This window comes from Cricetulus griseus, chromosome 2 (genome assembly GCF_003668045.3).
Source record: "Cricetulus griseus strain 17A/GY chromosome 2, alternate assembly CriGri-PICRH-1.0, whole genome shotgun sequence".
Classification (NCBI taxonomy): Eukaryota; Metazoa; Chordata; class Mammalia; order Rodentia; family Cricetidae; genus Cricetulus; species Cricetulus griseus.
In genome coordinates, this window is record NC_048595.1 from 427,943,469 (window position 1) to 427,970,516 (window position 27,048).

A 27,048-nucleotide genomic window follows, 5' to 3' on the forward strand; every position below is an offset into this window, starting at 1 on the left:
ATGGCTGCGTTCAGCTGCACAAGGCTGAGGTGGGCCCTCCTGGGCACGCGTGTGGTGGGTCGTGGACTCTGCCCACAGGGGGCCAGAACCAAGGCAGCGATCCCGGCGGCCCTTCGGGCAGACGAGAGTGTGGAGGGTCCTACAGGAGGTCAGAAGCAGCGGCAGCTGCGGAGTCTGGAGGATCTTCCCGGTCCCGGACAGCTGCGCTTTTTATTCCAGCTATTCCTACGGGGCTATGTGCTGCGCTTGCACGAACTACAGGTAACCCGGCAGCTGCATAACCACCTGGGGCTGGGCACTGGGATAGCGAAGCTGGAAGTGGGGGAGAAACGTGATAAATAGTAAATGATAGGGGAACTTAGCTTGCCAGTGTCTGAGATTCCATGGAGAAGTTGTGCAAGATGCAGAACCTTTTGAGCTAAAACAGATGTTACCAGCAGTGTGGTGGACGCAAGTTGTGAGAGGAAGGGGTTGTGTTGGGCAAAAATGGATCTGAATTTCTATAAATTCAAGACCAGACAGTTTACATAGCTAATTCCAGGTGAGAGAAAAGGGCAGGGAAGGGGAGAGAGAGAGGGAGAGGAAGAGGGAGAGGGAGAGGGAGAGGGAGGGAGGGAGAGAGAGGGAGAGGGAAAGGGAGGGAGAGAGAGAGAATAAACCATTCCTGAAGACCTGATACTTCTAAGAAAGAAAGGGACTAAAAAGTTCTAGATTGATTTCAGCCTGTAGAAATTGAGAGGCCTGTGGAATGCCTGGTAGGGCCGTGGACTGAAGCTTTCTCAGGGGGATTTTGCTCAGATGTAATTCTAGAAGACTTTACAAGGAAACAAAACCACGAATATATGGGTTTTGTTTGTTTGTTTTTGTTTTGTTAGGACAATGTTTCCTTATATAGCCGAGGTTGGCTGGCACTTTTCCTGCCTCAGCTTCCTGAGAACTGGGATTATGTATGTTTATCACCATGCCTATTGTAGTTAAGGTTTCTATTGCTGCCATGAAGCACCCTGACCAAAAAGCAAGTTGGGAGGAAAGGGTTTATTTGGCTTTTACACTTCCACATCACTGAAAGAAGTCAGGACAGGAACTCAAACAGGGCAGGAACCTGGAAGCAGGAGCTAATGTAGAGGCGATGGAAGGAAGCTGCTTGCTGCTTGCATCCCCTGGCTTGTTCAGTCTGATTTCTTATAGAACCTATGACCCCCAGCCCAGGGATGCCACCACTCAGCATAGGCTGGGCCCTCCCCCACTGGTCACTAATTGAGAAAATGCCTTACAGCTGGGTCTCATGAAGGCATTTCCTCAGCTGAGGCTCCTTCTTCTCTGATGACTCTAGCTTGTGTCAAGTTGACACACAAAACCAGCCAGGACAATGTCCAAAAGATAGATTTCTTTTTTAAGATTTATTTTTATTTATGTGTATGTGTTTGAGTGTTCCTGTCTGTCAGCAGAGGCCGGAAGAGGATCCCTTGGAGCTGGGGTTACAGGTAGCTGATGGGTACTGGGATTGAGACTCAGGTCCTGTGGAAGAATAGCAAAGGAACTAACCCTAACCCTAACCCTAACCCTAACCCTAACCCTAACCCTAACCCTAACCCTAACCCTAACCCTAATCCTAACCCTCCAGCCCCGTGACTGGTCTTTAAAGAGTGCAAAGGGCTTCGGTTTAGTTTTAGGAGAACTCTAAACAACTCAGTCATATGACTCTGAGCTGTCCCATGAGAAATCTATTAATCTGAACATGCTGTGGCTGGTGTGAGTTAATAGGAGTTACATCCATAAAACCCAGCAATGGCCTTATTGAGGAAGGCTGTGTTTCTATAACTTGCTTTGTATCGATTAGAATTGGTTTGACTTTCAAACTGACTTTGCTAAAATGGAAAAAAAACCTACAGCTGGAGTGTCCTTTGGGTATGATCTGCTCCCGAGTCTTAGTCTGTTTCGTTTAACTATAATACAATGCTGAAGAATTAATAAATTGTAAAGAAAAAGGTGCTCTTTGTTCACAACTTTGAAAGTTGAAAGTCCAAATAGGTGGCTCCATTTAGCTAGCCTCTGATGGAGGTCTTCTTGCTGTATGTATCATGATGGGTAACATCACATGACAGGAGCTTGTTTGTGGTTTCAAGAGAGAGGTCATACCGTAAAAAATGAAGTGAGAGCAGTGGTGACTCACACCTTTAGTCCCAGCACTCGGGAGGCAGAGGCAGGTGGATCTCTGGTTTTAGGCCAGCCTGGTCTACAGAGGGAATTCCAGGACAGCCAGAGCTACACAGAGAAATCCTGTCTTGAACAACCAAAAAAAAAAAAAAAAAAAAAAGAAGAAGAAGAAGAAGAAGAAAGTAAGTGAGAGTATGGGAAGAGACCAGGCTTTCTTTTTTTTTTTTTTTTTTTTTTTTTTAATAACAGCCTGTTTGTGGGAATTAATTCACTCTTGGGAGTCCGATAGTTAAAACACAAACTCCTTCCTTTAGGCCCCACCTCTTAGGTGCCTCAGAGCCTTCCAATGTTGTTACATTGGGGGTCAAGCCTTCAACACATACACACACACACTCACACACACACTCACACACACACACACACACACACACACACACACACACACACACACACACGTCTTTTAGGAAGACCACTTCCAAACCACAGCATTCCACCCCACTCCCAACTTCATGTCCTTCTCATAAGGCAAAATGTATTCATTTGTGCAATAGTCCCGAGAGTCTTGTTAGTACCAAGCCAAAGTCTAGAGTGGGATCAAGACAAACCCCTTTCTGCTGTGAGCCAGTGAAGTTAAGAAGTTACTTGTATCCAAGACAATGTGGAGAGTGAGAGAAGGGGAAATTGGCCAGAGAGAGAAAGGGCACAGAGCCCTGTAAAACTGAAACCCATCAGTGTAGACATGTTTGAAAGCCCCAAGACCTACATCTGGGGCACAGTGGGTTGGAGGTGCCCCCCTAAATCTCCAGCAGCCTCACCTGCAGGGCTTCCCCATCAGATGTTACCCTACTTTCCTGGGCTCCTTGGTCTGGCTCTCCTAGGCCTTTAAAGGAGGCTGTGATGCCTGTGCCCCTCTAGCAAGCTCCTGCCTAACTACCTGGACTTGTTTTTTTATTTTTGTTTAAGTTATAAGTTTTTTCCCTTTTATTTGTTTGCTTGCTTATGTGTGTGTGCATGTGTGCCCATGAGTGTGACATGACATGTCTGGAGGATAATTTATGGCTTTCTCCTACCATGTGGGTTCCAGGGTTCCAACTCAGGTCAGCAGGCTTTGGAGTAGGTGTTCCAACCTGCTGGATCAAGTTACCAGGAGGCTACTTTCTCTTCCTCTCCTTCCTCCTCCTCTCCCTCTTCCTCCCTCCTCCCCTTCCTCCTCTCCCTCTTCCTTCTTCTTCCTCTTCCTCCTCCTCCTCCTCCTGTCTCTAATCTTTCCAAACCACTGTGGTTGCATAGCTACTGTGTTCTGTGTGCATCGAACATAATAGTCCTTGCACTCTGCTAGGACTTTTAAGTTTAACCCTCTGGTTCACCAGTGGCACCAGCTATACACAAGCCCATTTAAGCAGTGACTGGGTGGCTGTACTGGGAAAGGACAAGCTGAGGTCTGGGTAGGTAGCCCTAGAAAGCAGCCCCCTAGTTTACCCTGCAACCATGCTACCCCTGAACCTCTGGATCTGAAGTGAGTGGGACAGCCTGTAAAGGCAGAGGTTTAAATGAGTTCGCCAGACCCAAGATAAATGATCAATAGGTGTTTATTAGGGAAGGGCTTACACGGATAAGAGGAAATAACCGCCGAGGTCTTCCTGCTCGAGAAGATGCGGTCTCTGCTTTTCCAGTGCTCTCCAAAACCCAAGAGAGCATGCACCTCTCCTCTACCTTAAGGGGGTCACATCTGCCCCAGAGACCATGCCCAAAGGGTGTGGCCACTACAACAAGTTCACTAGCAAGGCTAGAGAGATGACTCAGAGGCTAAGAGCACTGGCTGCTCTTCCAGAGGTCCTGAGTTCAATTCCCAGCAACCACATGGTGGCTCACAACCATCTATAATGAAATCTGGTACCCTCTTCTGATCTGCAGGCATACATGCAGACAGACACTGTATACATAATAAATAAATAAATCTTGAAAAAAAAAAAAAAACGTGCTGTGGAATGAAACCTGGACTTTCTGCAGGCCTGGCAAGCACTGTCTTAATGATAAATTCTACCGTTAGGCCATCACCACTGCTCCCTAATCTTACTGCATGTGGTTTAAAACTACCCAAATTGTGGACTGGGGGTGGGCTGGGGCCGGGGGAGTGAGGGAGGGAGAACTGTGGTTGGAATGTAAAATGAAATTAAAAATTTGTTTCTCACAGTTCCACTAATAGAGCACAATCACTTTATAATTTTGCCTATATGTTACCAGAGACTGGGCCATAACTCGGTGTTATTTTAATGTACTACATACATCTAATTGTCCTTAAATTTTGTCATTTGTTAAAAAACAAAACAAAACACAAAAACTACCCAATAGCTTCTTCTGTATGTTGCTTAGAAGTTTCTTTCAAATGCCCCAAGTTATCATCCTTAAATTTGGCCTTCCACAAACCCTGGGGCATGAATGCTTTTCAGCTAGTCTTCACTGCTTTATAACAAGGAACGCCCCCCCCCCCAACCTTTGCACCCTGTGACCTTGTCGGTATAGCCTTTACTATGCTTATTCTTTAAAGAAAATCCTGGTCATGACTGCTTAGCCAGTCTCTAAGAAGACATAGCTCCTTCCGAGGCTTCTTATCTTCCGAGCTTTCCCCATAGCTGCCTTGAATGCTTTGTTTGCAGCCATGGTCTTCCAAACTCTTCCAGCCTCTGTCCTTACGAGCTCTAAAGCCACTGCCACACTCTAGGCACCATCACAGCAACACTACTCGGCCTTGGTAGAAGTTTCTGTTTGCATCCAGTTTTGTGCTAAAGCAAAGCTTCTGAGGTCTGTCTGTAGCCAGCTTTTTCTAGGATCCCCTGTCTCCACCCTCCAAAGCTGGCATTACAGGTGGGCCCCAACACCTGCTGAGCATTTATGTGAGATCTGGGGGCCATGGGTCTGACTCTGACCTTCATACTTACATAGAAAGTGCTTTAACCACAGCCAACAGCCCAGCCCCTACCTTAACTTTTTAACACCGTGACACTGGGGCCCAGGCTTCCGGCTCATTAACTTTTAGGGGAATGAAACCTGTTTACAGCAAAATTCATGGAGTCATAAAAGTAGCCATTTTGTTTTCCTCAGGTGCCTTGGCTCTGCAGAAGTTGGTTGAAAGTCGTGATGTAATTTAATAGCTCTTCCCTGAGTCTATCAGACTGGCAGAGGTTGCTTTGCCCCATGAAGCCTCACCCCTAAATCCAGACTTGGGGTCCCTCTTACCCAAACCAGGAGGCTGTCACACAAAGGGGGAAGCTGAATAGGTATTAGGAGCAGTCAGTCAAGCACAGTGCTGGTTACACTCTCAGATGTCAGAAAACAAGTGACCCCAGGGATAGGGCAAGCATGCTGTATAGCACTCATGTGAGAAACTGAAGGTATTAGCATACTCATGGCCCTGGGTTCAACAAAAAAGAAATAAATAAAAAATGCCTGGGCTGGGAAGGTGGCTTAGTGGGTAAGAGTACTTGTTGAATAAGCGTGAGGACCTGGATTCTGGCATTGGATCCCCTGGTACTAGAGTTACAGATAGCTGTGGGTGCTGGGAATTGAATCTAGTTCCTCTGGAAGAGGAGCCAGAGCTCTTAACTGCTGAGCTATTGTTCCAGCCCCTCTATTAAATTTTCACCATTCAAAAATATTGATTGTGGGCATGATGGGATGTCATCTAGTCCATATGCCTTGTTCAAAACTCCCTGGTTTGAAGTACTCCCTATGGCCCCCAGGAGCCACTGCACATGTGTGTCATTTTGTGAATTGTTTCTCATCATTGTCTGAAAAGACTGGGTTGTAAAATGAAGGGCTGGGCCTGTGTCTGTCCACCTCCGGGTGCTGCTTCTCCCCAGGTTCAGCATCTGGTCATCCACTCCTTGCTCCTTATTCTCGCTTTTGCTCTAGGATGCTGGAACTTGCCAACAGTGCTGTGTATGCTGTTCCACTGAGCTTTCTTTCCCCACCTCTCTCTGTTTGGTTTTTCAAGGCAGGGTTTCTCTGTGTATCTTTGGAGCCTGCCTACTCACTTTGAAGACTGGTCTGCCTTGAACTCACAGAGATCCACCTGCCTCTGCCTCCCAAGTGCAGGGATTAAAGGTGTGTGCCACCACCACCTGGGTCTAGCCAGCTTTCTACCTGGCTGCCTCACTGGGCTGCCATGGGAGTTGAGTATGGGGATAAGCAGTGCTCAGTTTTCTGAGTGTGTTGCAGGCAAAGCCTCTCTTGAGTCACTCTCAGATCTTCGTCTACTCTCATTTCATTGTATCACAGTTTCCTTGCATTGCAAAATCAGTGGGAAGTTTCCTGTCAAGATGTCTTCCTGTCAAGATGTCTGGTATGAATCTCTGTAGTCTTTGACAGTTCTGCCTTCTTTCATAAAGATGGACATTCTTCAGACACTGCAGTAATAACTGCACACTTGCAGAAAAACTCTGTTTTTGTCAGGCTTGTGCCACAGCTCTGTGATAGATCTCCTGCCTAGAGTTCCCTAGGCCCTGGATACCATCTCCAGCTCTGAAAATTAGTGATGATAAAGAAATAAATATAAGGCCAGGTGTTGGTGGCCCACGCCTTTAATCCTAGCACTCAGGAGGCAGCCTGGTCTACAGAGTCAGTGCCAGGATAGGCTCCAAAGCTACACAGAGAAACCCTGTCTTGAAAAACCAAAAATAAATAAATAAATAAAAATAATAGAAACATGTGTTAATAATCTATCATCACAATAGACTCGGATGACACCCTACGGAAGGCCTCACCATCCAGGGGGAGCAGAAAGGATATGTGATAGGTAGGGTTTTAGTTGGGGGGTGGTAGTAGGGGAGGACAGGAGGGAGAAGGGAACTGGGATTGTCATGTAAAACAATCTTGTTTCTAATTCAAATAAAAAAATCTGCAAAAAAAAAAAGAAAATCAGTAAATATAATCAACCATAAAATAAAATGATAGAGAGAAAAAAAAAAGAACAGTTGAATATTAGTTCCAGGTGACTTGGTGGAATTAAAAAATGATATTAGGAAGGGATAGCTGACATATGCAGAGAAAGTACTTCCTCTGAATTTCACTAGATACAGTCTTTAAAAATCTAACCCAAATAGATTGTATTGTGGTAAATTTGGCTTCATTGAAACAAAGCAAGAGAAATCCATTTGAACACACAAGGCACTAATGGAGCCAATTTGGCTAAAAAGTTTACCTCCATGCGTTTTTACTTAATAGAGAGCTCTTAAGAAAAATCCATCATTAAAATAATAAATAAATAAATATGAAAAAAGAAACGTGAAATGCCTATCCACTTGAATAATAAATCATATGTATTCATACAGTGGAATTCTGTATAACAGTTGTAGTGAATACGACTGTTTGTTTTTGTTGTTGTTATTGTTCTCTGTTTTGTTTTGTTTGCCAGGTAGGGTGTTGGTAGCTCAGTTGGCCTGGCCTTAGATCCACTATGTAACCAAGGCTGGCCTTGAACTCAAAATCCTCCTGCCTTACTTATGGCTGAAGTACTGGGATTACCAAAGTACACCATCATGCCCACCTCTAGCTTTCTCTTTTTGAAACTGGGTCTCATTGTATTGCTCAGGCTGATCCTTAACTCAAGTGATCCCTGCCTCAGCCTCCGTGCTGGAATTATAGTGGTGCTTAGTCTGTATGTTACTTGGTTCAGTTTCCAACATGAACATCTTCATAAATAAACTTCGCACAATGCCTCTTATCATGAGTTCAGCTAGTACCACTGACTTGGTTTGGTGTGGCTGGAACTCATCCAAGCCCAGGTTCAGAACAAGGGGAAGCTGGAATGCTGTTAATTGCTTACCACCTCTGGTTACTTGGAGATGTGGATTCTTCCTGTTATGTATGGTAGGAGTTAAGTCCTAGTGACACTCTGACAGCCCTGAGACAGGTTGTCCCACCTGCACTCCCATGCCAGGGACTTGGAATGAGCCCACTTTCTGACATTTGCCAACCAGATTAGGCAAAAGAGCAACGTGTGCCTGTTTACTCTTGTTTATTTAACTGGTGACTGTCAACTCTCAGGTCCTGGCTAGTTGACATGGCAAAGTAGACCTTGGCCTTTGTGAGTGTACTTTAGTTGTCAGGGCTGTTGGCTGGTTTGAGCAGCGTTTCTGTTTCGCTGAACTTCTTAAGGGACCCATCACGTCACTAAACCAAATGGAGCCCTAGTTGGTAGATGTCAATGAAAGGGGTAAACTAAAGGCTTCACTTCTAGGAATAAAGGGACCAGACCCTCACTCAGCCCCTGCTTTAGCAGCCATGACAGGCTACAGAAAAGACCCATAGGCCTCTGACACAAAGAAACTCCAGATGCCCTGGCCTCTCCCAGCTTAAGGCTAAAACTAAACACAAAGAAACTCCAAAAAAAATGATAAGAAAGAAAAATAAATAAAGAAAAGAAAAAAAGAAACTCCAGACCACCCCTAGCCTCCTAGGTACTTGGTTCCTGGAAACTGTTTGGCCACAAAAGAAACTCCAGGGAAGACCAAAACCTCCCCTATAGTCTCCAGGATACAGTTCTATTTTTTTGTTTGTTTTTGTTTTTAAAACTATTGGTATCTGTGTACACCAGGTCACCTGCAAGAAACAAAACAAAGCCATAGAAACCACAGAATGTTCCCTCTCAGCACTGACCAATGAGAATACCTGGTACACGGGTGTTTCATGCCAAAATATGACTTCGAGAAAATTTCCTGATTGTTCCCAAATGTCAACCAATCAGGAACCAACCCATATCTACTGATGTAATCCTGTAACTTTTGTCTTTAAAACCTAGCAGTAGACAGGGAACTTCACCCCCTCTGGAGGCTGCTGTGTCAGCTTGCTAGACAGGGTCCCTCCCGAGGTAGGATAGACAATTTAGTAAACCTTGTGCGTTTGCATCAGTGGTCTGTCTCCCAAGTCTCTTTGGGGATCCTTGTGACTCGGGCACAACAGTCAAAATGCAGCTGTACTTCTTTTTTACTTTGTGTTGAGTTGAGTGCTCTTTTCCTATCTCCTCCCCTTACTTTCTTTTCCCCTGCCTCCTTCCTTTGTACAGTGCTGGGGGATCAAGCTCCAGAGCCTCACACATGCTAAGTCCACACTCTCCCACTGAGCTGCACCCTGAGCCCAGTAACAGATTCACTGTGATAATCACAATGCTATGTTGGTTAGTCATTTAACACTCATTTGTTTTAGTAGACTCATTGACTCATGTAGCTGTCACTCTCAAGAGAAACATCATTCTATTTAGCAGGCACCCTCATTTCTTCATTGGGAACTAGATTAGTGCCTCTTAGGCACCATACTTAAAAATTTCATCAACAACCTTCAGGACCTGCCTTAGGCTTTCCACTCTGAATATATAGGCTAGCTTCTGTGCATCTCTGGGATCGATTACTCCAACAATCCTCTGTAACTGACAAGAACAGACATGTTAAGTTCAGCCAAGGCCTGACAGATTCAGCCAATAAGAACACAAAGAGATACTTTTAGGTTTTAGATAGTTTGTTACTTACTGTAAATGAATAAGCCCGAAGTGCTGACTTCCCCAGATCCTTGCCCCAACCACACAACACCCAAATACCAGGCAACCATAAGCTCAGTGGGAGTTGCAGGATAACCTCCAGTCTGAGAAGCCCCTTCCAGGACGTTCTATTTTACAACTACTTTCTTTCTTCTTTCTTCTCCTCCTTTTTGTTTGGTTTTGTTTTGTTTTTTGAGACAGTGTAGTCCTAGCTGTCCTGGAACTCGATCTGTAGACCAGGCTGACCTTGAACTTACAGAGACCCACCTGCCTCTGCCTCCCAAGTGCTGGAATTAATGGTGTGAGCCACTGTGCTTGGCTTTGCACCTGTCTTCTAAGATGAATAGGCAAGAAGTCTAAGGATACCTCAGAACCTTGTGAGATAAGGCCAATCAAAAAGTTGCCTTGAGGTAGCTCCAGCCAGGTTTCTGATTCTGATCTATTCCAGGAAGGTCACAGGGTTGCTTAAAAATTCATAGTCTGAGGTTCAAGGTGATACTGGCATAGATATTTACAAAGCTGGCAGGGTTGGATGTCATTCTCTAATAATCCTCCCATGGCCTTTTAACGGGAGCAATTGAAAAAAGTCCAGAAATAGGTCATTCTGTTTACTAATAAGGGCTTGTATCAAACCTACTGTTTGTTTTCGGCAACATCTGACTACAGTGTTTTGTGACAACATGATCTTGTGAAGGTTGGTCAGGCCTGCTTAGAGAACAGATTTGGCCCAGCACTCTTTTGGAGAATAACTAGAGCTGTTGTCAATCCCACGTAGGTACAGCTGGACCTAACTGGCTGCCAGCTTTCAAACAAGCTGTGGCAAGGCCACGTATGGTGATGCCCACCTTTCGTCCAGCAGTTAGAGGCCAGCAGATTTCTGTGTGTTTGACACCAGCCTGGTCTACACAGTGAGTTCCAAAACAGCCAGGGCTACATAGAGAGACTCTATTTCACACAACAACAAGCAAGCTCTGACAACAAAACAAAACAAAACAAAACACCAAAGAGGCTAACAGGAGGGTGAGATCAAAGACACCAAATCAGAAAATCGATCTCGTCCTATTGTCTTTCATGGAGGCCAAGCCATTCTGAAGTCTGGCTGTTGGGAAGCTCCTATAAGTTCTAGAGTTCAGATTCTTCATTGGCCATTTGTCAAGTTAAAAATTGGTAGGTAGTATGTGGTAGTCTGAATGTAATCGGCCTGCATAAGCTCTTTTGAGTGTCACTATTAGGTGTGCTTTGTTGTAGTAGGTATGGCCTTGCTGGAGAAAGGGTGTCACTGTGGGAGTGAGCTTTGAGGTCTCATATATGCTCAAGATGCCACCCACTGAGACGGCCTACTTCCTGTTGCCTTCTGAACAAAATGTAGCCAGTACCATGTCTGCCTGCAAGCCGCCATGCTCCCAGCCGTGATGATAATGGACTGGACCTCTGAACTATAAGCTGCCACCTCAATGACATGTTTTCCTTTATAAGAGTTGACATGGTCATAGTGTCTCTTCATAGCAATAGAAGCCCTAACTAAGACATGATAGCAACCCAGATGAGATGCAGTATGGAAACTGAAAGAGAGATCTTAGTCTCTTCCATGACCTCTGATCCACCAGGATTGGCTCCCAGCATCCTCTAAGGCAGAGGTGTTGCTCCCCTTCCACTGTTCAGTGTTTGGTCTCCACGCAGTTAAATATCCTTTTTCTTCATCTCTCCACATGTCTCCATGTGTCCCACGTTTGTCTCAAAGTGGCTCAATGGCTTCTTCCCTATATACCTTCTACATCTTAGAACATTGCCCACTCTCTGACGTATGGCCCACATAAAGACCATCTTAGGACCTATCACTTCATGGGCATCATCATTACTTTCTGTGGTTGCTCATGGTCAGCAAGCAGAGCTAGCCATTCACTTCCTTATCTTTGCTATTTACAAATTCTCATAGTTTTGGTTCCCTACGTGTAGGCATGGCATGAAAAGAAGTTGAGTGTTTACCACAGATTGGTCCTGAGCCTCCTTGCCTGTGCACTACAATCTCTTGCCTCTGTGGCCTAGGTGAGAAGTGAACATAGATTCCTGGCCCTAAGTAATGGTGTATCCAGGAGATGATAGTCTGATCATTCCACTTGTGTTAACCCCAAGCCGATTTTTGGCATAGGTATCTGTTTATATCCCAGAAGTGACTGAGACTTGCTCATGATATCATCTTGCTGGTAGACACCAGCCTACACTCCTAGGAATCAGATTCGATAAGATTCAATAGGTGCATTGTTGTAGGTTTTTCCTAGGGCTGTTGCCATAGATTCACCCACTAAACAGAGTACATTTTTGGGTGGAGGGAGGATTCAAGACAGGGTTTCTCTGTTAGCCCCGACTGTCTTAGAACTCACTCTGTAGACCAGGCTGTCCTCAAACTCATAGATCTGCCTACCTCCACCTCCCAAGAGTACCACCGTCTGCTATACAGTGTATTTTTGCCCCCTCCTGCCTTCTCTTTATGGCTTGCTATGTAGCCCAAACTAGCCTCCAACTCCTGGTCTTCCTGCCTCAGTCTTCTGAATGCTGGGAATACAGATATGAGCCACAACATTTGGTGGGTAATGGAGCATTCTGGGTGATAATGTCAAGCAAGTTTTGGGTCCACAACTAAAGAGAGCCATTGCCTCTTTTTAACAGTGACTCCTGTCTAGAGAGTCCCTGACTCTCTAGGCATCTGTGGCTGATGGTAGTCTCTCCTTAGCACAGTGTCTCCAGTAGCTCTCTAATAAAGATGTGGTCTTCCCTTCCCCTGGCAACTTTCGGTTTTGCATCGGTTTGCTTTGGTTTTTTGTTGTTGGTTTTTCAAGACAGAATTTGGAACTAACTATGTAGACCAGGCTGGCCTCAAATTCAGAGATCTGCCTGCCTCTGCCTCCAGAGTGCTTGGGTTAAAGGCCAGCACCACCATGCCCAGCTAGTCAGGGCTACTCAATAAGACCTTATCTACAAACAAACAGGAGAAGAAAACACTGCAGTGGAGTCAATGTTCTAGCATAGAGTGGGAAGGGGTTTGTAATTGAGGAGCTATTGACAGTGGATAGCATCTAGGAGGGAGTCAGTTTTCTTTAAGGGTGTGGTTCCTGGTAATTTTATATTATACACCAGTGGACAGCCCCACATCAGAAGTATATGGACAACACAACTTGGGCTTGCTGGGCTATTCTTTATTTATTTTTATTTTATGTGTATGGGTATTTTGCCTGTGTGTATGAAAACATACCACACGCATGAAGTGCCCACAGAGGCCAGAAGAGAGTATCAGACCCATTGGAGTTGAGTTACTGATGGTGGTGAGCCATCTTTGGATTCTGGGAATAGAACCTGAGTCCTCTGGAGGAGCAGCTGGTCCTTTTAACTGCTGAGCCATCTCTCCAGCCCCTTCAGTGGAGGATCTCAAAGAAAAGAATGCATGGAGTTAGGTAGTAAGGGAGAAGGGGTTATTCTGGGAAGAGTTAGAGGGAAAAGTGGAGGGTGGATGTGATCAAAATATGTTGTATGACATTCTTTTGTCAAAGATTTATTTCTTTTTTATTTGTGTGAGCATTTTGTCTGCATGTATGTTTGCACACTATGTGTGTACCTGATATCTGCAGAGATCAGAAGAGGGTGTGAGATCCGCCAAGACTGGAGTTACAGGTGGTTTTAAGCATCATGTGGGTCCTAGGAATTGAACTCAGGACCTCTGGAAAAGCAGCCAGTGCTCTTCACCACTGGGCCATTTCTCCAGCTCTCAAAAAACTTAAATAATTAATAAAACCATTTTTAAAGCTCTGGAGGCAAGAATGTGGCTCAGCTGGGAGAGTGCTTGCCTGCCGCTCATGGAGCCCTACTGGTTTAGTCCCCACCACTGCATAAAACCAGGCATGGTGGCCTACACCTTAACCCCAGAATGTGGGAGGTGGAGTCTACATAGCATATTCCAGGCCAGCCATACTGTCTTAAAACAAAACAAACAAACAAACAAACAAACAAAAAACAGGAATGAAGTGTGCCTAGCTTGGAGCTGTGTGGCCCAGGCTATGTGGCATCCTCACAAGCAAGCATTTTTCTTTTTTTCTTTTTCTATAGAGTTTGAAAAATCAACAGTCTTCTCCTCATCCCTCCCCACCCCTTCCCTCCCTATCCCTCCTCCTCTTTCTTCTTCTTCTCCTTCTTATTCTCCCTCCTCCCCTTACTGGCTAAAAGAGTATCTTTCTTTCTTTCCTCCCTTCCTCTCTCTCTCTCTCTCTCTCTCTCTCTCTCTCTCTCTCTCTCTCTCTCTCTCTCTCTCTCTCTCTCTTTTTAATACAGGGTCTCACTATGTAGCCCTGGCTAACTTGGAACTTGCTATGCAGACTAGGCTGACTTCAAACTCACAGAGATTCACCTGCCTCTGCCTCAAGTGCTGGGAATATAAGTGCGTACTACCATGTCCAGCCTAAAGAGTATCTGAAGTAGAAAGAAGAAAAAAGCGTCAGGACTGTAAATGTAACCCAGTGACCTGGGCATTGACCTGGCCAGCTTGCCAAAAGCTTTAGGCTCCATCACCAATACCCTCCTCATCTCAAAATTTAGAAAAAATTGCTCTTTTTCTCAGGGAGAGAATTCTTTTCATACCTTACATTTTTTCATCAAAATATATCTGTTTTATTCTTTGCATATAAAATTATATATGATAATTACCTTCATGGGGGTCTTAGTACCTTTTTAGTGAGAACCCAGAAAGATACCAACCAGCACTGGATTTTTCCATGTTACCAGTTCCTGGAAAAACATGGATCCAAACACATGGTCTTTTCTATAAAACTTAAGAAGCAAAAAAATGCTTGAATTTCTATGACTTTTTTTCAGGTTTTTGTTGTTGTTGTTGTTGTTTTGAAACAGGGTTTCTTTGTGTAGCACTGGCTGTCCTGGACTTGCTTTATAGACCAGGCTGGCCTCAGACTCACAGAAATCTGTCTGCCTCTGCCTACCAGGTGCTGGGATTAAAAGGCCTGTGCCACCACTACCTGCTTTTGGCTTTTTGTTTTGTTTTGCTTTGTTTGTGGGGTTTTTTTTTTTTTTTGAGACCTTTTTTCTTGGTAATTACTTTTAACTTAGTAGTTACTCAGGTATTTTATACCTGTTACCAGCTTTATAGTAATTTTAGGACCTTAAGGTATTTGAAAAACTGTAAATGTTTATGTAATTGATTTAAGCTGTTATGTCTAGATCCATTCCGAAAACTGGGCTGTGAGATGTTTCCTTGCTGAAGAATAGCCTTCACATTAACTTGCTGTACAGGATGCAGGAGACAGAGTGTTAAGCTTTTATTTGCATATTTATTCTTAGGTCACATGCAGACTTCTGTAATCTAAAATAACCCACACAAGGAAGTTGTGTGTCTACCATGTATTTAGTACTGACAGCTTTGGTGATGTTTTCATTCAGCCAACAATGTTAGTCTTGTTTATCAAAGAGTTACAGCAGAGATCATTTTGTTCTGGGCTGCAGTTGTAGTTTTAGGACTTTGAGTCAAGGCTTCCAGCAGAGATAAACATAACCTTCCTGCTGGAGCATGGAAGTATGCTAATGACTCTGATGGCATTTTCATTTTTAGTTTACCAACCAATTTAGGCCAACTTGCTTACTGAAGTTTATTTTTTAATGTGAACACAAGACATTTGGTTTAGTTCAACAGTTTTAGTTTATATGATCCCTCATCTATAAACTAATCTGAAAATAATTCATTAGATTTTATCAGGTATGTAGATACATTTACTATGTACATGAAGTTAACACATGTAAACATACACATACATAAGGTCTTTTGCTTTTAGTGGTGAAATGGAGTAATACGGTAATATAAATTTCAAGTTCGTAAGAAGACTTGTTTTCTTGAGACAGGCTCTGCATGTAGCCTAGTTTGTTTTCAATGTTGCCATCCTCCTGCCTCAGGCCCTGGAATGCTGAGATTACAGGCATCCCTGACCACCATTTTTATGTGGACTCAGTGTTTGGGTGAAACAGTTCTAAAGGGAGACAGGGAGATGATGAACCACAGCATGTGACCTTTTGTTTTGTGTCCCTCTCTTTTTACTTATCATATGTTTTTAAGAAAGTTATGGCATGAGTCAGTGCTTTGCTTCATGCTGAACAATACCCCATTGTATGCATATAGCTTGGTTATCTGTTTATCTATCTATTGGTGGCTGTCTGGACTGGCCTACCATTTGCTGTTGTTTCTGTAAACACTGTAGACAAGTCTGTGTAGACATGTTTTCATTTCTCATGTATATGGGACTAGAATTGTTGAATTGTGTATAATTCCGTGTCAATGTTTTCCACAGTGAGTATCCTGTTTGTATTTTCCACTAGCGAAACACGAGGGTTCCAATTTGTCCTTCATCAATGCGTACTTCCTGCTTATTTTTTATTTGTTGAAGTTTTCAAACTATCCTACTGGGCATAAAATGATATAATATTGTAACTTTGATTTGGGGTGTGTGTGTGTGTGTGTGTGTGTGTGTGTGTGTGTGTGTGTGTGTGTTAGTGAGGCCATGAGGCCATGCGTGTGACATAGTGCACACGTGGAGGTCAGAGGACAGACCTTTTTTTTAAAAAGCAAAACATAACAACAATAAAAAGACATCCACAGAATAGTTAGGAAGTAATTTGAGAGTATGTAATTCACTTCTCAGCTGTCAGTCTGACCCACTGGGATGTGGACTCTGAGCTCAGCTGTCCTCTGCAGTGTCTCCCGATGTACACCTGTGCCCAGGGTGAGATGGGAGCTCCCCATCCCACGGGTGAGTGCTGATGAATTCCTCACTCTCCATCTCTGGAGTTCCACCAAGTGAGGACATGTCTCATTCATCCTAGTGACATGTTAGCTCAGCAAGTAGCTCTGAGGCAGTAAGCACTCTGTGAGAACTGCCTGGCTGGCTCAGGTTACCTCCTAATGCCGGGCACACGGGGCAGCACACGTCTCTCAGCAAGTATCCTGATATCTTTCTAAAATAAGTCCTTACATAAGGAGGTCCTTGTTAAGTGCCACCCAGTAAACTGACGGAAAGAAGTCTAACGGAAAAAGGGAGAAACTGAAACCTCTGCTCTGAGAGTCAGGAAACCTCAGGAGCTATGGGTTGAGGTTAAGGCACTCGTGTCCCACTTAGTGGCTATTTATCTAGCTTTTTTTTTTCTTCAAAATGTTTATTATTTTATGTGTATGAGTGTCTTGTCTACATGCATGTCCGTGCACCATGTGCACGCTGGTGCTGGTGGGAGCTGGAAGAGGGTGTCAGCTCCCTGTAACTGGACTTACAGGCCAGCATGAGCCACCATGCTCATGCTAAGAATCCATCCTGAGTCCTCTGAAGAGATGACTCTTACCACGGAGCTATCATCTCTTCAGCCCCCTTTTAAAAATGATTTTAAAAATCATTTTAAAAATGATTTTTTTTCCTGATGCCAAGATTGTGGTAGAAAATTTGGAAAATGAATCACAGTATAAAGAACTAATTATGGGCGGTGGTGGCACACGCCTTTAATCCCAGCACTCGGGAAGCAGAGGCAGGTGGATCTCTGTGAGTTCGAGACCAGCCTGGTCTACAAGAGCTAGATCCAGGACAGCCTCCAAAGCCACAGGGAAACCCTGTCTTGAAAACCAAAAAAAAAAAAAAAAAAAAAAACTAATTAAATGTATCTACATAACACTATTTGTTACTGCAGAAGGCCACCACCATTCACATTGTAATAAAAATGTTACCTCAACATTTTATTTTTCTTTTTTGTTATGCAGCACAGGTTGGTCTTGAACCTGTAATTTTCCTGCCTCTGACTCCCTAGTGCTAGGATTACAGGCATGTGGCAGACATCTAACTCCAGTTTTTGGGGTCCATGTCCTTGTCTTCTCCCCCTGACCCCAGGAATCCTGGGCCTCATGCGAGCTAAGCAAGTGGTCTTCTACTTTTTTTTTTTTTTTTTTACTTTTGCTTTTCTTTTTTTTAATGGAAACTTTAAGAAAAGTAAACAAAACACATTTACAGACAAATGTATATAACTAAGGTTCACATAAATTTTAGGAGTACCTGCATGAATGCAGGGGTTCAACAGGTTTCTCTGCCTTCTAGAATTATCTGATCAATAGTTGTGACATGTGTTCCAGAAAACATTGTTTCCTTTTTTTCTTTTTTTTTTTAACATTGAGAATATTTTAATCTGGCATAAACTGTGTGATATTTTCTAAGATTTAATCTCACTAAAGCTTTTTTTTCTTAAATTAAAAAAAATTTAGACATTTTCATAGTTCAAAACTTAAAACAACATACCATGCTATTCATTGAGCAGTCTCACTCCCTGTAGTGGTTTGAATAAAAAATCCACCTCAAAGTCTCACAGTAACTAATCCACTCACTCCTTTCCCTATCTGCCCTGGTTAAGCATTCTTGTGTCTGAAATATCCATTTAGTATTTCTTTAATGAAAATTGAATATTTATTTAGCCTCCTTCCCTGCTTCTTCCCTTCATGTGTGTGTGTGTGGTATGCTTGCATTCATGTATGTGTGCTCCCATGTGTAGACTTTGGGCCTACACATAAGTAGGCCCAAAGTCATTCTTCCAACTTATTCTTTGAGGCAGGGCCTCAATCAAACCTAGAGCTCACCAATATAGCTAGTCTCGCCAGCTAGCTTGCTCCAGAAATCCCCTTTGTTCACTTTCCAAGGCCAGAACTACAGGTGAGCTGCCATGCCCACCTGGCATTTATGTGGTTTGTGGGGATCCTCTTGCAAGGGCTTTAACCACTGAGCCATCTTCCCAGCTCCAGCCCGGCTTTCTTAGGCAGCAGTTGTATATTCTGTTGTGACAGTCTACACAGTATTTTTCTGTGGTTGATAATGTATTCCAGCCTGTAGCTATCCTGTACTCCATTTGTAAACTTGTAGCAATTTTTAGAAATATCAACAATTGTCCTCCAGTATAGTTACAAGCCATTTGAGACTCCCACCAGTCAGGTTTGTACACTCTGATTTTTCTGAGGGAAGATAGGACTAGTCACTGTGGTTAAACAACTCAGGATCCTACCACACCCACTGTGGCTATGTCTCTGGGAGGTGGAAGTATGGAACAAATGGATTCGGGGGTCTTCCCAAGACTGGCCTCTGAGCAATGGGAAGCCTTGTTAACTCAGTGGATTCTGGACAACTGTATTGGGAGCAATTATGTTGCAGTGGTCCAGAGAGGACCAGGAAGACTCAGAGATGAGTCTCTTCTCTATAAATCTGTTTGTTTCACAGAAACTCGATGGCCTAAGTTTCTGTAGCATAGTTGACTCGGTGTCTTGTCTCCAGCAACAATTGGGAAAGAGGAAATGACCGGGAAACCACAGGCTTTTTTCTCTTTCACCATGTGGGTGTAGCTTAGCTAGTAAGTTCTGCTTCACATCTGTAGGTTCCTTTTAGGCCTCCCCTCCATCTTATTTTCTCTCTCATTTTCAGCAACTATCAATACATTGTAGTAGCCTGGGCTTTGCTCAAGATAAGCAAGCTTCGTATCACTGAATGATGCTCCTAGCCCTTAGCAACTGCCAACTTCCTAGATACTAAGAGTATCAGTTAGCAGGTGCCTTAGAAAGTCTAAGATGTGTCTGTGTGCAGGATCCAACCCGGGTCTCCTGCATTTGAGGCAGGATCTCTGTCTTTGAGCTACACCTCCAGTTCTTAGAAAAGACTTAGGAATTATATAACACACATGTCACTTTTGTTGTTGTTGTTGCTTTAAAAAAACAAATAAAACACAGCCTACTTCGTATTTGACTCTGCATTTCTCATCTCAAATTATTCTTTTCTTAGAATTCCTAATTGTGTTTTTTTCTTTCTCTTGGTAATTACATTTGTCTTCAACTCAATGAGGCTACAAGCTACAGTATATTTATTTATTTATCTTTAACATTTTTCTATTTATCTAAAAATGTTTTTACTACATTTATTTGTTGTATATGTGTATGTATGTGTGTGCATGGTGTGGTGTGTATATGTATGTATGGTGTGCACATGTTTCAGTGTGTGTGTGTGTGTGTAGGTCAGGGGACAAGTTGCAGAAATGGTTCTCTCCTACTATGTGGGTACTGGCCATTAAACTCAGGTCACAACTTGATGGCAAGCACCTTACCCATCTCACTGGCCCTATTTGTTTTTTTTGTTTTTTTTTTTTCAGATTTTTTTATTTGAATTACAAACAAGATTGTTTTACATGACAATCCCAGTTCCCTTCTCCCTCCCTTCCTCCCCTATCACCCCCCAACTAAAACCCTACCTACTCTTCCCCTGACTCAACCTTTCTGCTCCCTCATGTCCTCTGCATCCTTCCTCTTCTTCCCTTCTCATTCTCCTAGCTCCCTCCCCCCTCTTCCCAGGCTCTCAATTTGCTCAGGGATTCTTGACCCTTTCCCCTTCTCCAGGGGACCATGCATGTCTCTCTTAGGGTCATCCTTGTTTCCTAGCTTCTCTAGCAGTGTGGATTGTTCACTGGCCCTATTTGTCTTATTTGTCTAAGCTGGTATGCAAAGTAATGGGTTTTATTATGCCATTTTCATACATAATATGTCATTATACCTTTTTGCTATATAGATTTAAATGCTAAGAAGGGACTTTAGGCTTACTCAGACTTCCTAAAACAAGTATCTGCACCTAATCTAAAACAGCTCCCTCCCCTCCCCCCTCCCAGTTTCCCATATGTCCATATTTCTCCATAGGCCTCAGATCCTTCCACCCCTTACAGGTAACATCACTGTCAATAGTCTTATTCTTTGTAGGGCCACTTTTTCTGTCTCTGTCTGCAGAACCGATGGCCACCGCTCTACTTCCTCTTGCACAGTGTACTTTTGTACTGCCCGCTGGTTCTGATGTGGCCATCGGACCCTCTCCTAGCCCATCTTTCCTTCCAGAAATGTCATCTCCACTGGCCCTCAGTTATTCCACTTTGGTTAACACCCACAGGCGCTGAACAAGGTCAAGTATGGCCCAATGTGGACAACCCCCTTTGGGACTCAAACCCATGTGAATCTGGCCAGTGCCTCGCTCTTGGAACAAGTGATGCGTCAGGAGGGCAAGTACCCAATCAGAGACCACATGGAGCAGTGGAAGGAGCACCGAGACCACATGGGCCTCACCTATGGGATCTTTGTCACGTGAGCTGGGCTCAAGGGGACTGGGGGATGGCCACAGACGACCAGTCAGATGCAGGGCAGAGGGGACCTTTCTGCATCCCCTGAGCCAGCTGCATAACTGGAAAGCAGCCATTGGTGTGGACTGAAACCCAGAGACCAGCCACTGTCTGTTCTACCAATACATTCTGTCATTTTGGACGAGCAAATAATTTCTGTTTTCTTGTTTTTGTGTTTCAGATCTGAAATATAGGGTATTTGGACAAAAATACCAGCAAGGCCTTTTCAGATTTGTTTGTGGTAGAGGGATTGGTCCTGAGGCCCCACTCCTGCTAGGAACTTAACTTGTTCAATCACTCAACCACTGGGTGTAATTTTTAAGTTTTTGCTATACTTTTTTTTTTTTTGGTCTTTTGAGACAGGGTTTCTCTGTGCTTTGGAGGCTGTCCTGGAACTCGCTCTTGTAGACCAGGCTGGTCTCAAACTCACAGAGATCCACCTGCCTCTGCCTCCTGAGTGCTGGGATTAAAGGCGTGTGCTACCACAGCCCTACAATTTTTAAGTTTTGAAGCAGGGTCTCTATCACGAAATTGTCATGAATATCTTGAGGTTGCAGGAACCACAAAGCCTGGCTTCAGATTCATTTTTCTGCATCATGGCTGAAAGCACATCAATTTGAAGTTGAGAAAGTATTATCATTTAGTTGGGAGGACACAAATCATGGGCTATAAGCTTCATGGGCGCATTTCCACATACATGTAGATAGAGATTTCAGTTGTGCCCAGAAAGGTTACAGTTATTCTGGCAGTGGCATTTGAAGGATGCATTGTTATTTACTGATAAACTCATTGAAGTAGGCTACAGAATTGTGGCAGATCCAGGTTGTAATTGGGTATGTTCAGATGTCTCCTAACTGTGTCAGTAGAACTCCAAAAATAGTAAATAGCTTTCCCCATCATGTTTTAGTATAGCTGCCACATTGATCAGACCTATGCATCTTGACAACGCCAGACACCAGGCTCATCTCTGTCCAGCTGTGGTCTCATTTTACCATTACAACAAGCCTTGGAGTGGACAGTATTACTATCCCTACTTTACAGATAAAGTAACAGAAGCCAAGGGAGGTTTTACATCTCATGTCAGAGGTGATGCCCCTAGCCAATGATGAAGTAGATCTTCCTGATTCTGGAACTCAAGGAATTATATATAGCATTGATACTTCAGAAAGAGAATGACCTGGTCATAGGTTCGCTGTAGCTGTCTCTGATATCCGTAGATTCAGTCTCTGGGGTTTCCTTTCTTGTTTCTGTCTCCTTCGAAGGTGAACAGTTTCATCACTAAGATAATGATTCTTAGGATCTTTGTTCTAAATTCTGAAGCTAGAGAATGATGTTTAAGATCCTTTAACCTCCCTGGCCCTGCAGGCTAGAGAGAGGCTGCTTGGGCCGGACTTGACAACTCAACTGAACATGATATAGGACCCTTTGGGGATCTAGTTATGCCAATTTTCTATGTGTGTCCCTGGTATTCATTTAAAGGCTACTTTGTGCTAAGTGTGTATCACATACTTCTAATCCCAGTACTCAGGAGGTAGAGGCAGGAAGATCATGAATCCAAGGGCAGCCTGGGCTACGGGAGACCTGTCTGAAACAGACACACACCAAATAATCAATAAATAAAGGCTATTTTTCAAAGCTATTCTACTTGTTTTTCTTGCCTTGTTTTGACAGATCTGTCTTTAGAATCTCATTTTACAAATCTGTCCTCCCCACAAGGAATTGCTTCTGATTGGGCCATTGTTAGAGTCTTCATATCTAGCTCCTTGAAAAAGCCTCAACAACCCACTGGGTCTGTTTTGATTGTCATTTTTTTTTTTTTTTTTTTTGCCAATACTCATTGTTTATTTTTGTGACAGCCTTCGTCAAACACAAACAAACCTCCTAGGAGGAAGGGTTGAGGCTTATTTCAAAATTTTAAATTTCTTTATTTTTTAAGATTAAAATTTTTTATGTGTATTTTGTATTTTGCCTTCATGTACATCTGTGCACCACATTCCTGCAGTGCTTGCAAATGCCAGTGGATCCCTGGAACTGGAGTTACAGATGGCTGTGAGCCACCATGTCGGTGCTGGGAATTAAACCTCTGCAAGAGCAGCTGGTGCTCTTAACCTCTGAGCCATCTCTTCAGGCCATTTTTTTTTTCTTTTTAAAACTTAATTGTTTTAAATTTTTGATAGTAATATTGTTTGTTTTTTCTCCTTTGTTTGAGACAGGATCTCATGTAGTCCAGGCTAGTTTTAAACTCACTATTCAGCCAAGACTAACCTCAGACATCTTGATACTCCTGCCTTGTTGTTATATAAATGAATTTTCCAATTTTCAGTAATGAAGTTCTGAGTGTCCCCCTCCATCCCATTCTGTTCTCCTGAGCCCTCAATGCTGTTAATTGTTGAGTCTTCATTCTCACTTTAGCAGAAGTGTGCAAACACTCATAGCTGTGTGTGTGTGGGGGGGGGAGGTCCCTCTCTTCCTCATAGCACAGGACGACATTGTATTTGTTGCTCTGCAGCTAGTTTTATGGATTTGATCTAGCTTGCATAGGAAAGGGTATGGGTTTGGGAATTAGTCGAGTGTGGGACTGTCCTTAAATATGTCTTTGGAGTATGTCTGCTACCCATTTGGACCTCCCTTAAACCAGGGTAGATATCTAAGCATCTATTGTGTGGTTAGAACATAAACTTGAAGCTTCAGTTTTGTGGGTCTCCTGTCCCCTTGACCCACTGAACCAAGGAGAGCATAGATGCTTAGAGCTCTGGCAGCAGGGGAACCCCAACCTGCTCCTATTTTATTCCTCAACCTCCTCACAGAAGGCGTGGGTGCAGCTCTTATCATTTCACATACAGAAGATTCCAGAGTTGCATAATTCAAAGGTATTTACAGTCAATATTTACTAAAAACCATGTGCCAAGCACTCATCTGGGCACTTGAACAACCCTGCTATGACAGGTTTTGGATCACTCTTCATGTACAGAGGTAAAACCAAAGCACATGGGTTTTACCTCTTTTCTGAGGTTGCTCAGGCAGTAATCTATAAACCTGTGATTTTTGTTGGTTTGTTTTTATTTGGAGACAGGATCTTATTCTGTAGCCAAGGTTGGTCTCCAACTTATGATGGCCCAGCCAACATAGGGAATATGGGTATGTACCACCAGCCTTGGCTAGACCTAAGATTTGATCCTAGGTAGTTCTAGGTTCTAGAAGGCCACCTGACCTATTCACATAGTGCTTTGGTGAGACTCTGAGGTTTTGTGGTTCATTCTGCCGTCCTTTTTAAAAAATCAACTCACCATAGACAGGAGTCTGTGGAGTCCAGGCAGCACTCAAAAACAATTTTTAGTAAAGGGTTCTCTCAAACTCCTGATCCTCCTGCCTCCATCTTCCTAATGCTGGGATCACAGGTGTATGAAGCCATGCTTGTCAGTTTTGTGGTTCTTATATCAATTATATTCAGTGATTGCCTAATTCTAATTCCAGGGGCCTGAGATTCCCTCCACTCTCTGGGGACCCCATGTTTACCTGTGCTATTCTCCACATTCCCCAGACAAGGACATCAGTGGTACCAGCTGCGCCAGGCTTTGAACAAGCGGCTGCTGAAGCCTGCCGAGGCTGCACTCTACACGAATGCTTTCAATGAGGTGATTGATGACTTTATAACCCGTCTGGACCAGGTGCGGGCCGAGAGTGCATCGGGGGATCATGTGCCAGACATGTCTCACCTTCTCTACAACTTTGCCTTGGAAGGTACCCTTGCTGGGAGAGGCTGGGGGCAGGAATGGGCTTTCCTGAGGACCCTGGATTCTCAGTCCTCTGGCCCTGCCTGCCGTGACAGCCTCTATACTTCTCAGCCATCTGCTATATCCTGTTTGAGAAAAGGGTTGGCTGCCTGGAGCCCACCATCCCTGAGGACACCGCCACCTTCATCAGATCTGTCGGGTCCATGTTCCAGAACTCCGTCTATGTCACTTTCCTTCCCAAGTGGACTCGTCCTCTGTTACCCTATTGGAAGCGATACCTGAATGGCTGGAATAACATTTTTTCCTTTGGTGAGAAGTCCCTACCTGGGGCCAGGGAAGGAAGCTCGCCCCAGGAGTTTAAACTCACCCTCCTCTGTTCCCCATGGCCCCTGCAGGGAAGAAGATGATTGATCAGAAAGTTAAGGAGGTAGAAGCCCAGCTACAGGCAGCTGGGCCAGATGGTGTCCAGGTATCCGGCTACCTGCACTTCCTGCTGGCCAATGCATTGCTCAGTCCCGAGGAGGCCATCGGCACCTTTCCTGAGCTGCTCTTGGCTGGTGTGGACACAGTACGTTAGGAAGGCTGACAGGGAAACCAGGGACTCCCTGATTTATTCTGTACTCTTCCCACCCTGCCTCCTGACACACACCTTCGTCTCTTATATTAGCTTCTTCTGTATCACTTCGGTTGTTTGCCCAGTTGAGGGCAAAATTCAAAAACAAAATTCCCCTTTTGTAAGGGGAATTCCATCAACATCTGGGCCCCTGGCATGCTCTCTCTCTCTCTCTCTCTCTCTCTGTGTGTGTGTGTGTGTGTGTTGTGTGTGTGTGTGTGTATCAGTCTGTCTGTCTCTCTCCCTCTCTGTCTTTCTCTCTGTGTATGTGTCTGTCTGTCCCCACCCCGACAGCTGGGAGATCCCATCCCACAGGATTCCAATTCTCTTGCTGTGATTTAGGTATAGAATTGGAAACTTATCCACAAGCACCCTATCTACTTAGGGGACTCATTTCTAGCATTTTTGTGGCATGCTCTTTCCTTGTTATAGTCCCCTCTGTGGTTGAAATGCAACCTTCCTCCATATTGGTCCTTATTCAACCTGTGGGTCCATGTTTAGCATAGAGATCCCCAGGAACCATCATCTCTTTTTCTTGTCATCCTGGTGGCAAGTCAGCTTTCTTGTATCTACATCCACTCACAAGACCCTCCCACCACTTAGCTATCCTCTTCCCTAGAAATTAGCCTTTTACTTCATCTTTATTTCCCATTCTATCTCCTAGACATCCAACACGCTGACATGGGCCCTGTATCATCTTTCCAAGAATCCAAAGATCCAGGAGGCCTTGCACAAGGAAGTGGTGGGTGTGGTGCCTTTTGGGAAGGTGCCCCAACAGAAGGACTTGACCCATATGCCCCTGCTGAAAGCTGTGATTAAGGAGACCCTGCGGTAGGACATGATCCCATGTGCATAGGGTCTACATGGGCTCTGTAATCAGGCAGGAATAGAAAGTGGGGACTGCCCAAGGCTGGAACCTAGGGACAAGAGTGATGTGAGAAGAGGGTCATGCCTCCTCACCCAATCTGGAAGCAGAGCCTAGACTTTCTTTTCCCTGCAGCCTCTACCCTGTGGTCCCCACAAACTCCCGGATCATCTCGGAAAAGGAAACTGAAGTCGATGGCTTCCTCTTCCCCAAGAACGTGAGTTGGGCTAGAGCACCAGGTGCCCAGGAATGCTGGTAGCCCTTGCTGATGCCATTCTTCCTCTGTAGACCCAGTTCGTGTTATGCCACTACGTGGTATCCCGGGACCCCAGTGTCTTTCCTGAGCCTGAGAGCTTCCAGCCTCACCGATGGCTGAGGAAGAAAGAGACTGAAAACTCCCTCGTCCAACACGCATTCGGCTCTGTGCCCTTTGGCTATGGGGTTCGGTCCTGTCTGGGCCGAAGGATTGCAGAACTGGAGATGCAACTGCTACTGTCCAGGGTGAGCAGGGAATGTGGGGAGGGCTGTGGGGGTCAGGTAAGATGGAGGAACTCAGGGAGAGGAGGGGCAGGGAGGTCCAGGGTAGAAGTCTACAGAAGCAACAGGAATAGGAGATCAAGATTCCAGTGGCCCTGCTCTCTCGCCCTCCAGCTGATACGACAGTATGAGGTAGTCCTGGACCCTGAGATGGGGGAAGTGAAGTCTGTGGCCCGCATTGTTCTGGTTCCCAGCAGGAAGGTGAGCCTGCATTTTCTGCAGAGACAATTCTGAGCTGGGCTCCTACCTCCATGGGGCTTGTCCAGGAACCCTGGCCAGTCTCATGTCACATGTCAGGATACCTGATCTGACAGGGGAGCTCTATGCCCTTCCCATAGACCCCAAATGTCTGGCACAATCTCTACTGAGCAGCACCCATTCAAGACAATAGAGCACCACA

General features: G+C 44.4%; 1 protein-coding gene across 1 annotated transcript; it reads left to right on the forward strand.

Annotated features, from left to right (window-relative positions):
* LOC100751584 (sterol 26-hydroxylase, mitochondrial) lies at nucleotides 1-27,048 on the forward strand. The gene is made up of 9 exons (XM_027397247.2): nucleotides 1-261; nucleotides 20,674-20,864; nucleotides 24,441-24,640; nucleotides 24,745-24,942; nucleotides 25,029-25,201; nucleotides 25,911-26,077; nucleotides 26,247-26,328; nucleotides 26,400-26,612; nucleotides 26,763-27,048. Exons 1-9 carry the CDS (start codon nucleotides 1-3, stop codon nucleotides 26,880-26,882), a joined length of 1,605 nt encoding a protein of 534 aa, XP_027253048.1. The 3' UTR covers nucleotides 26,883-27,048.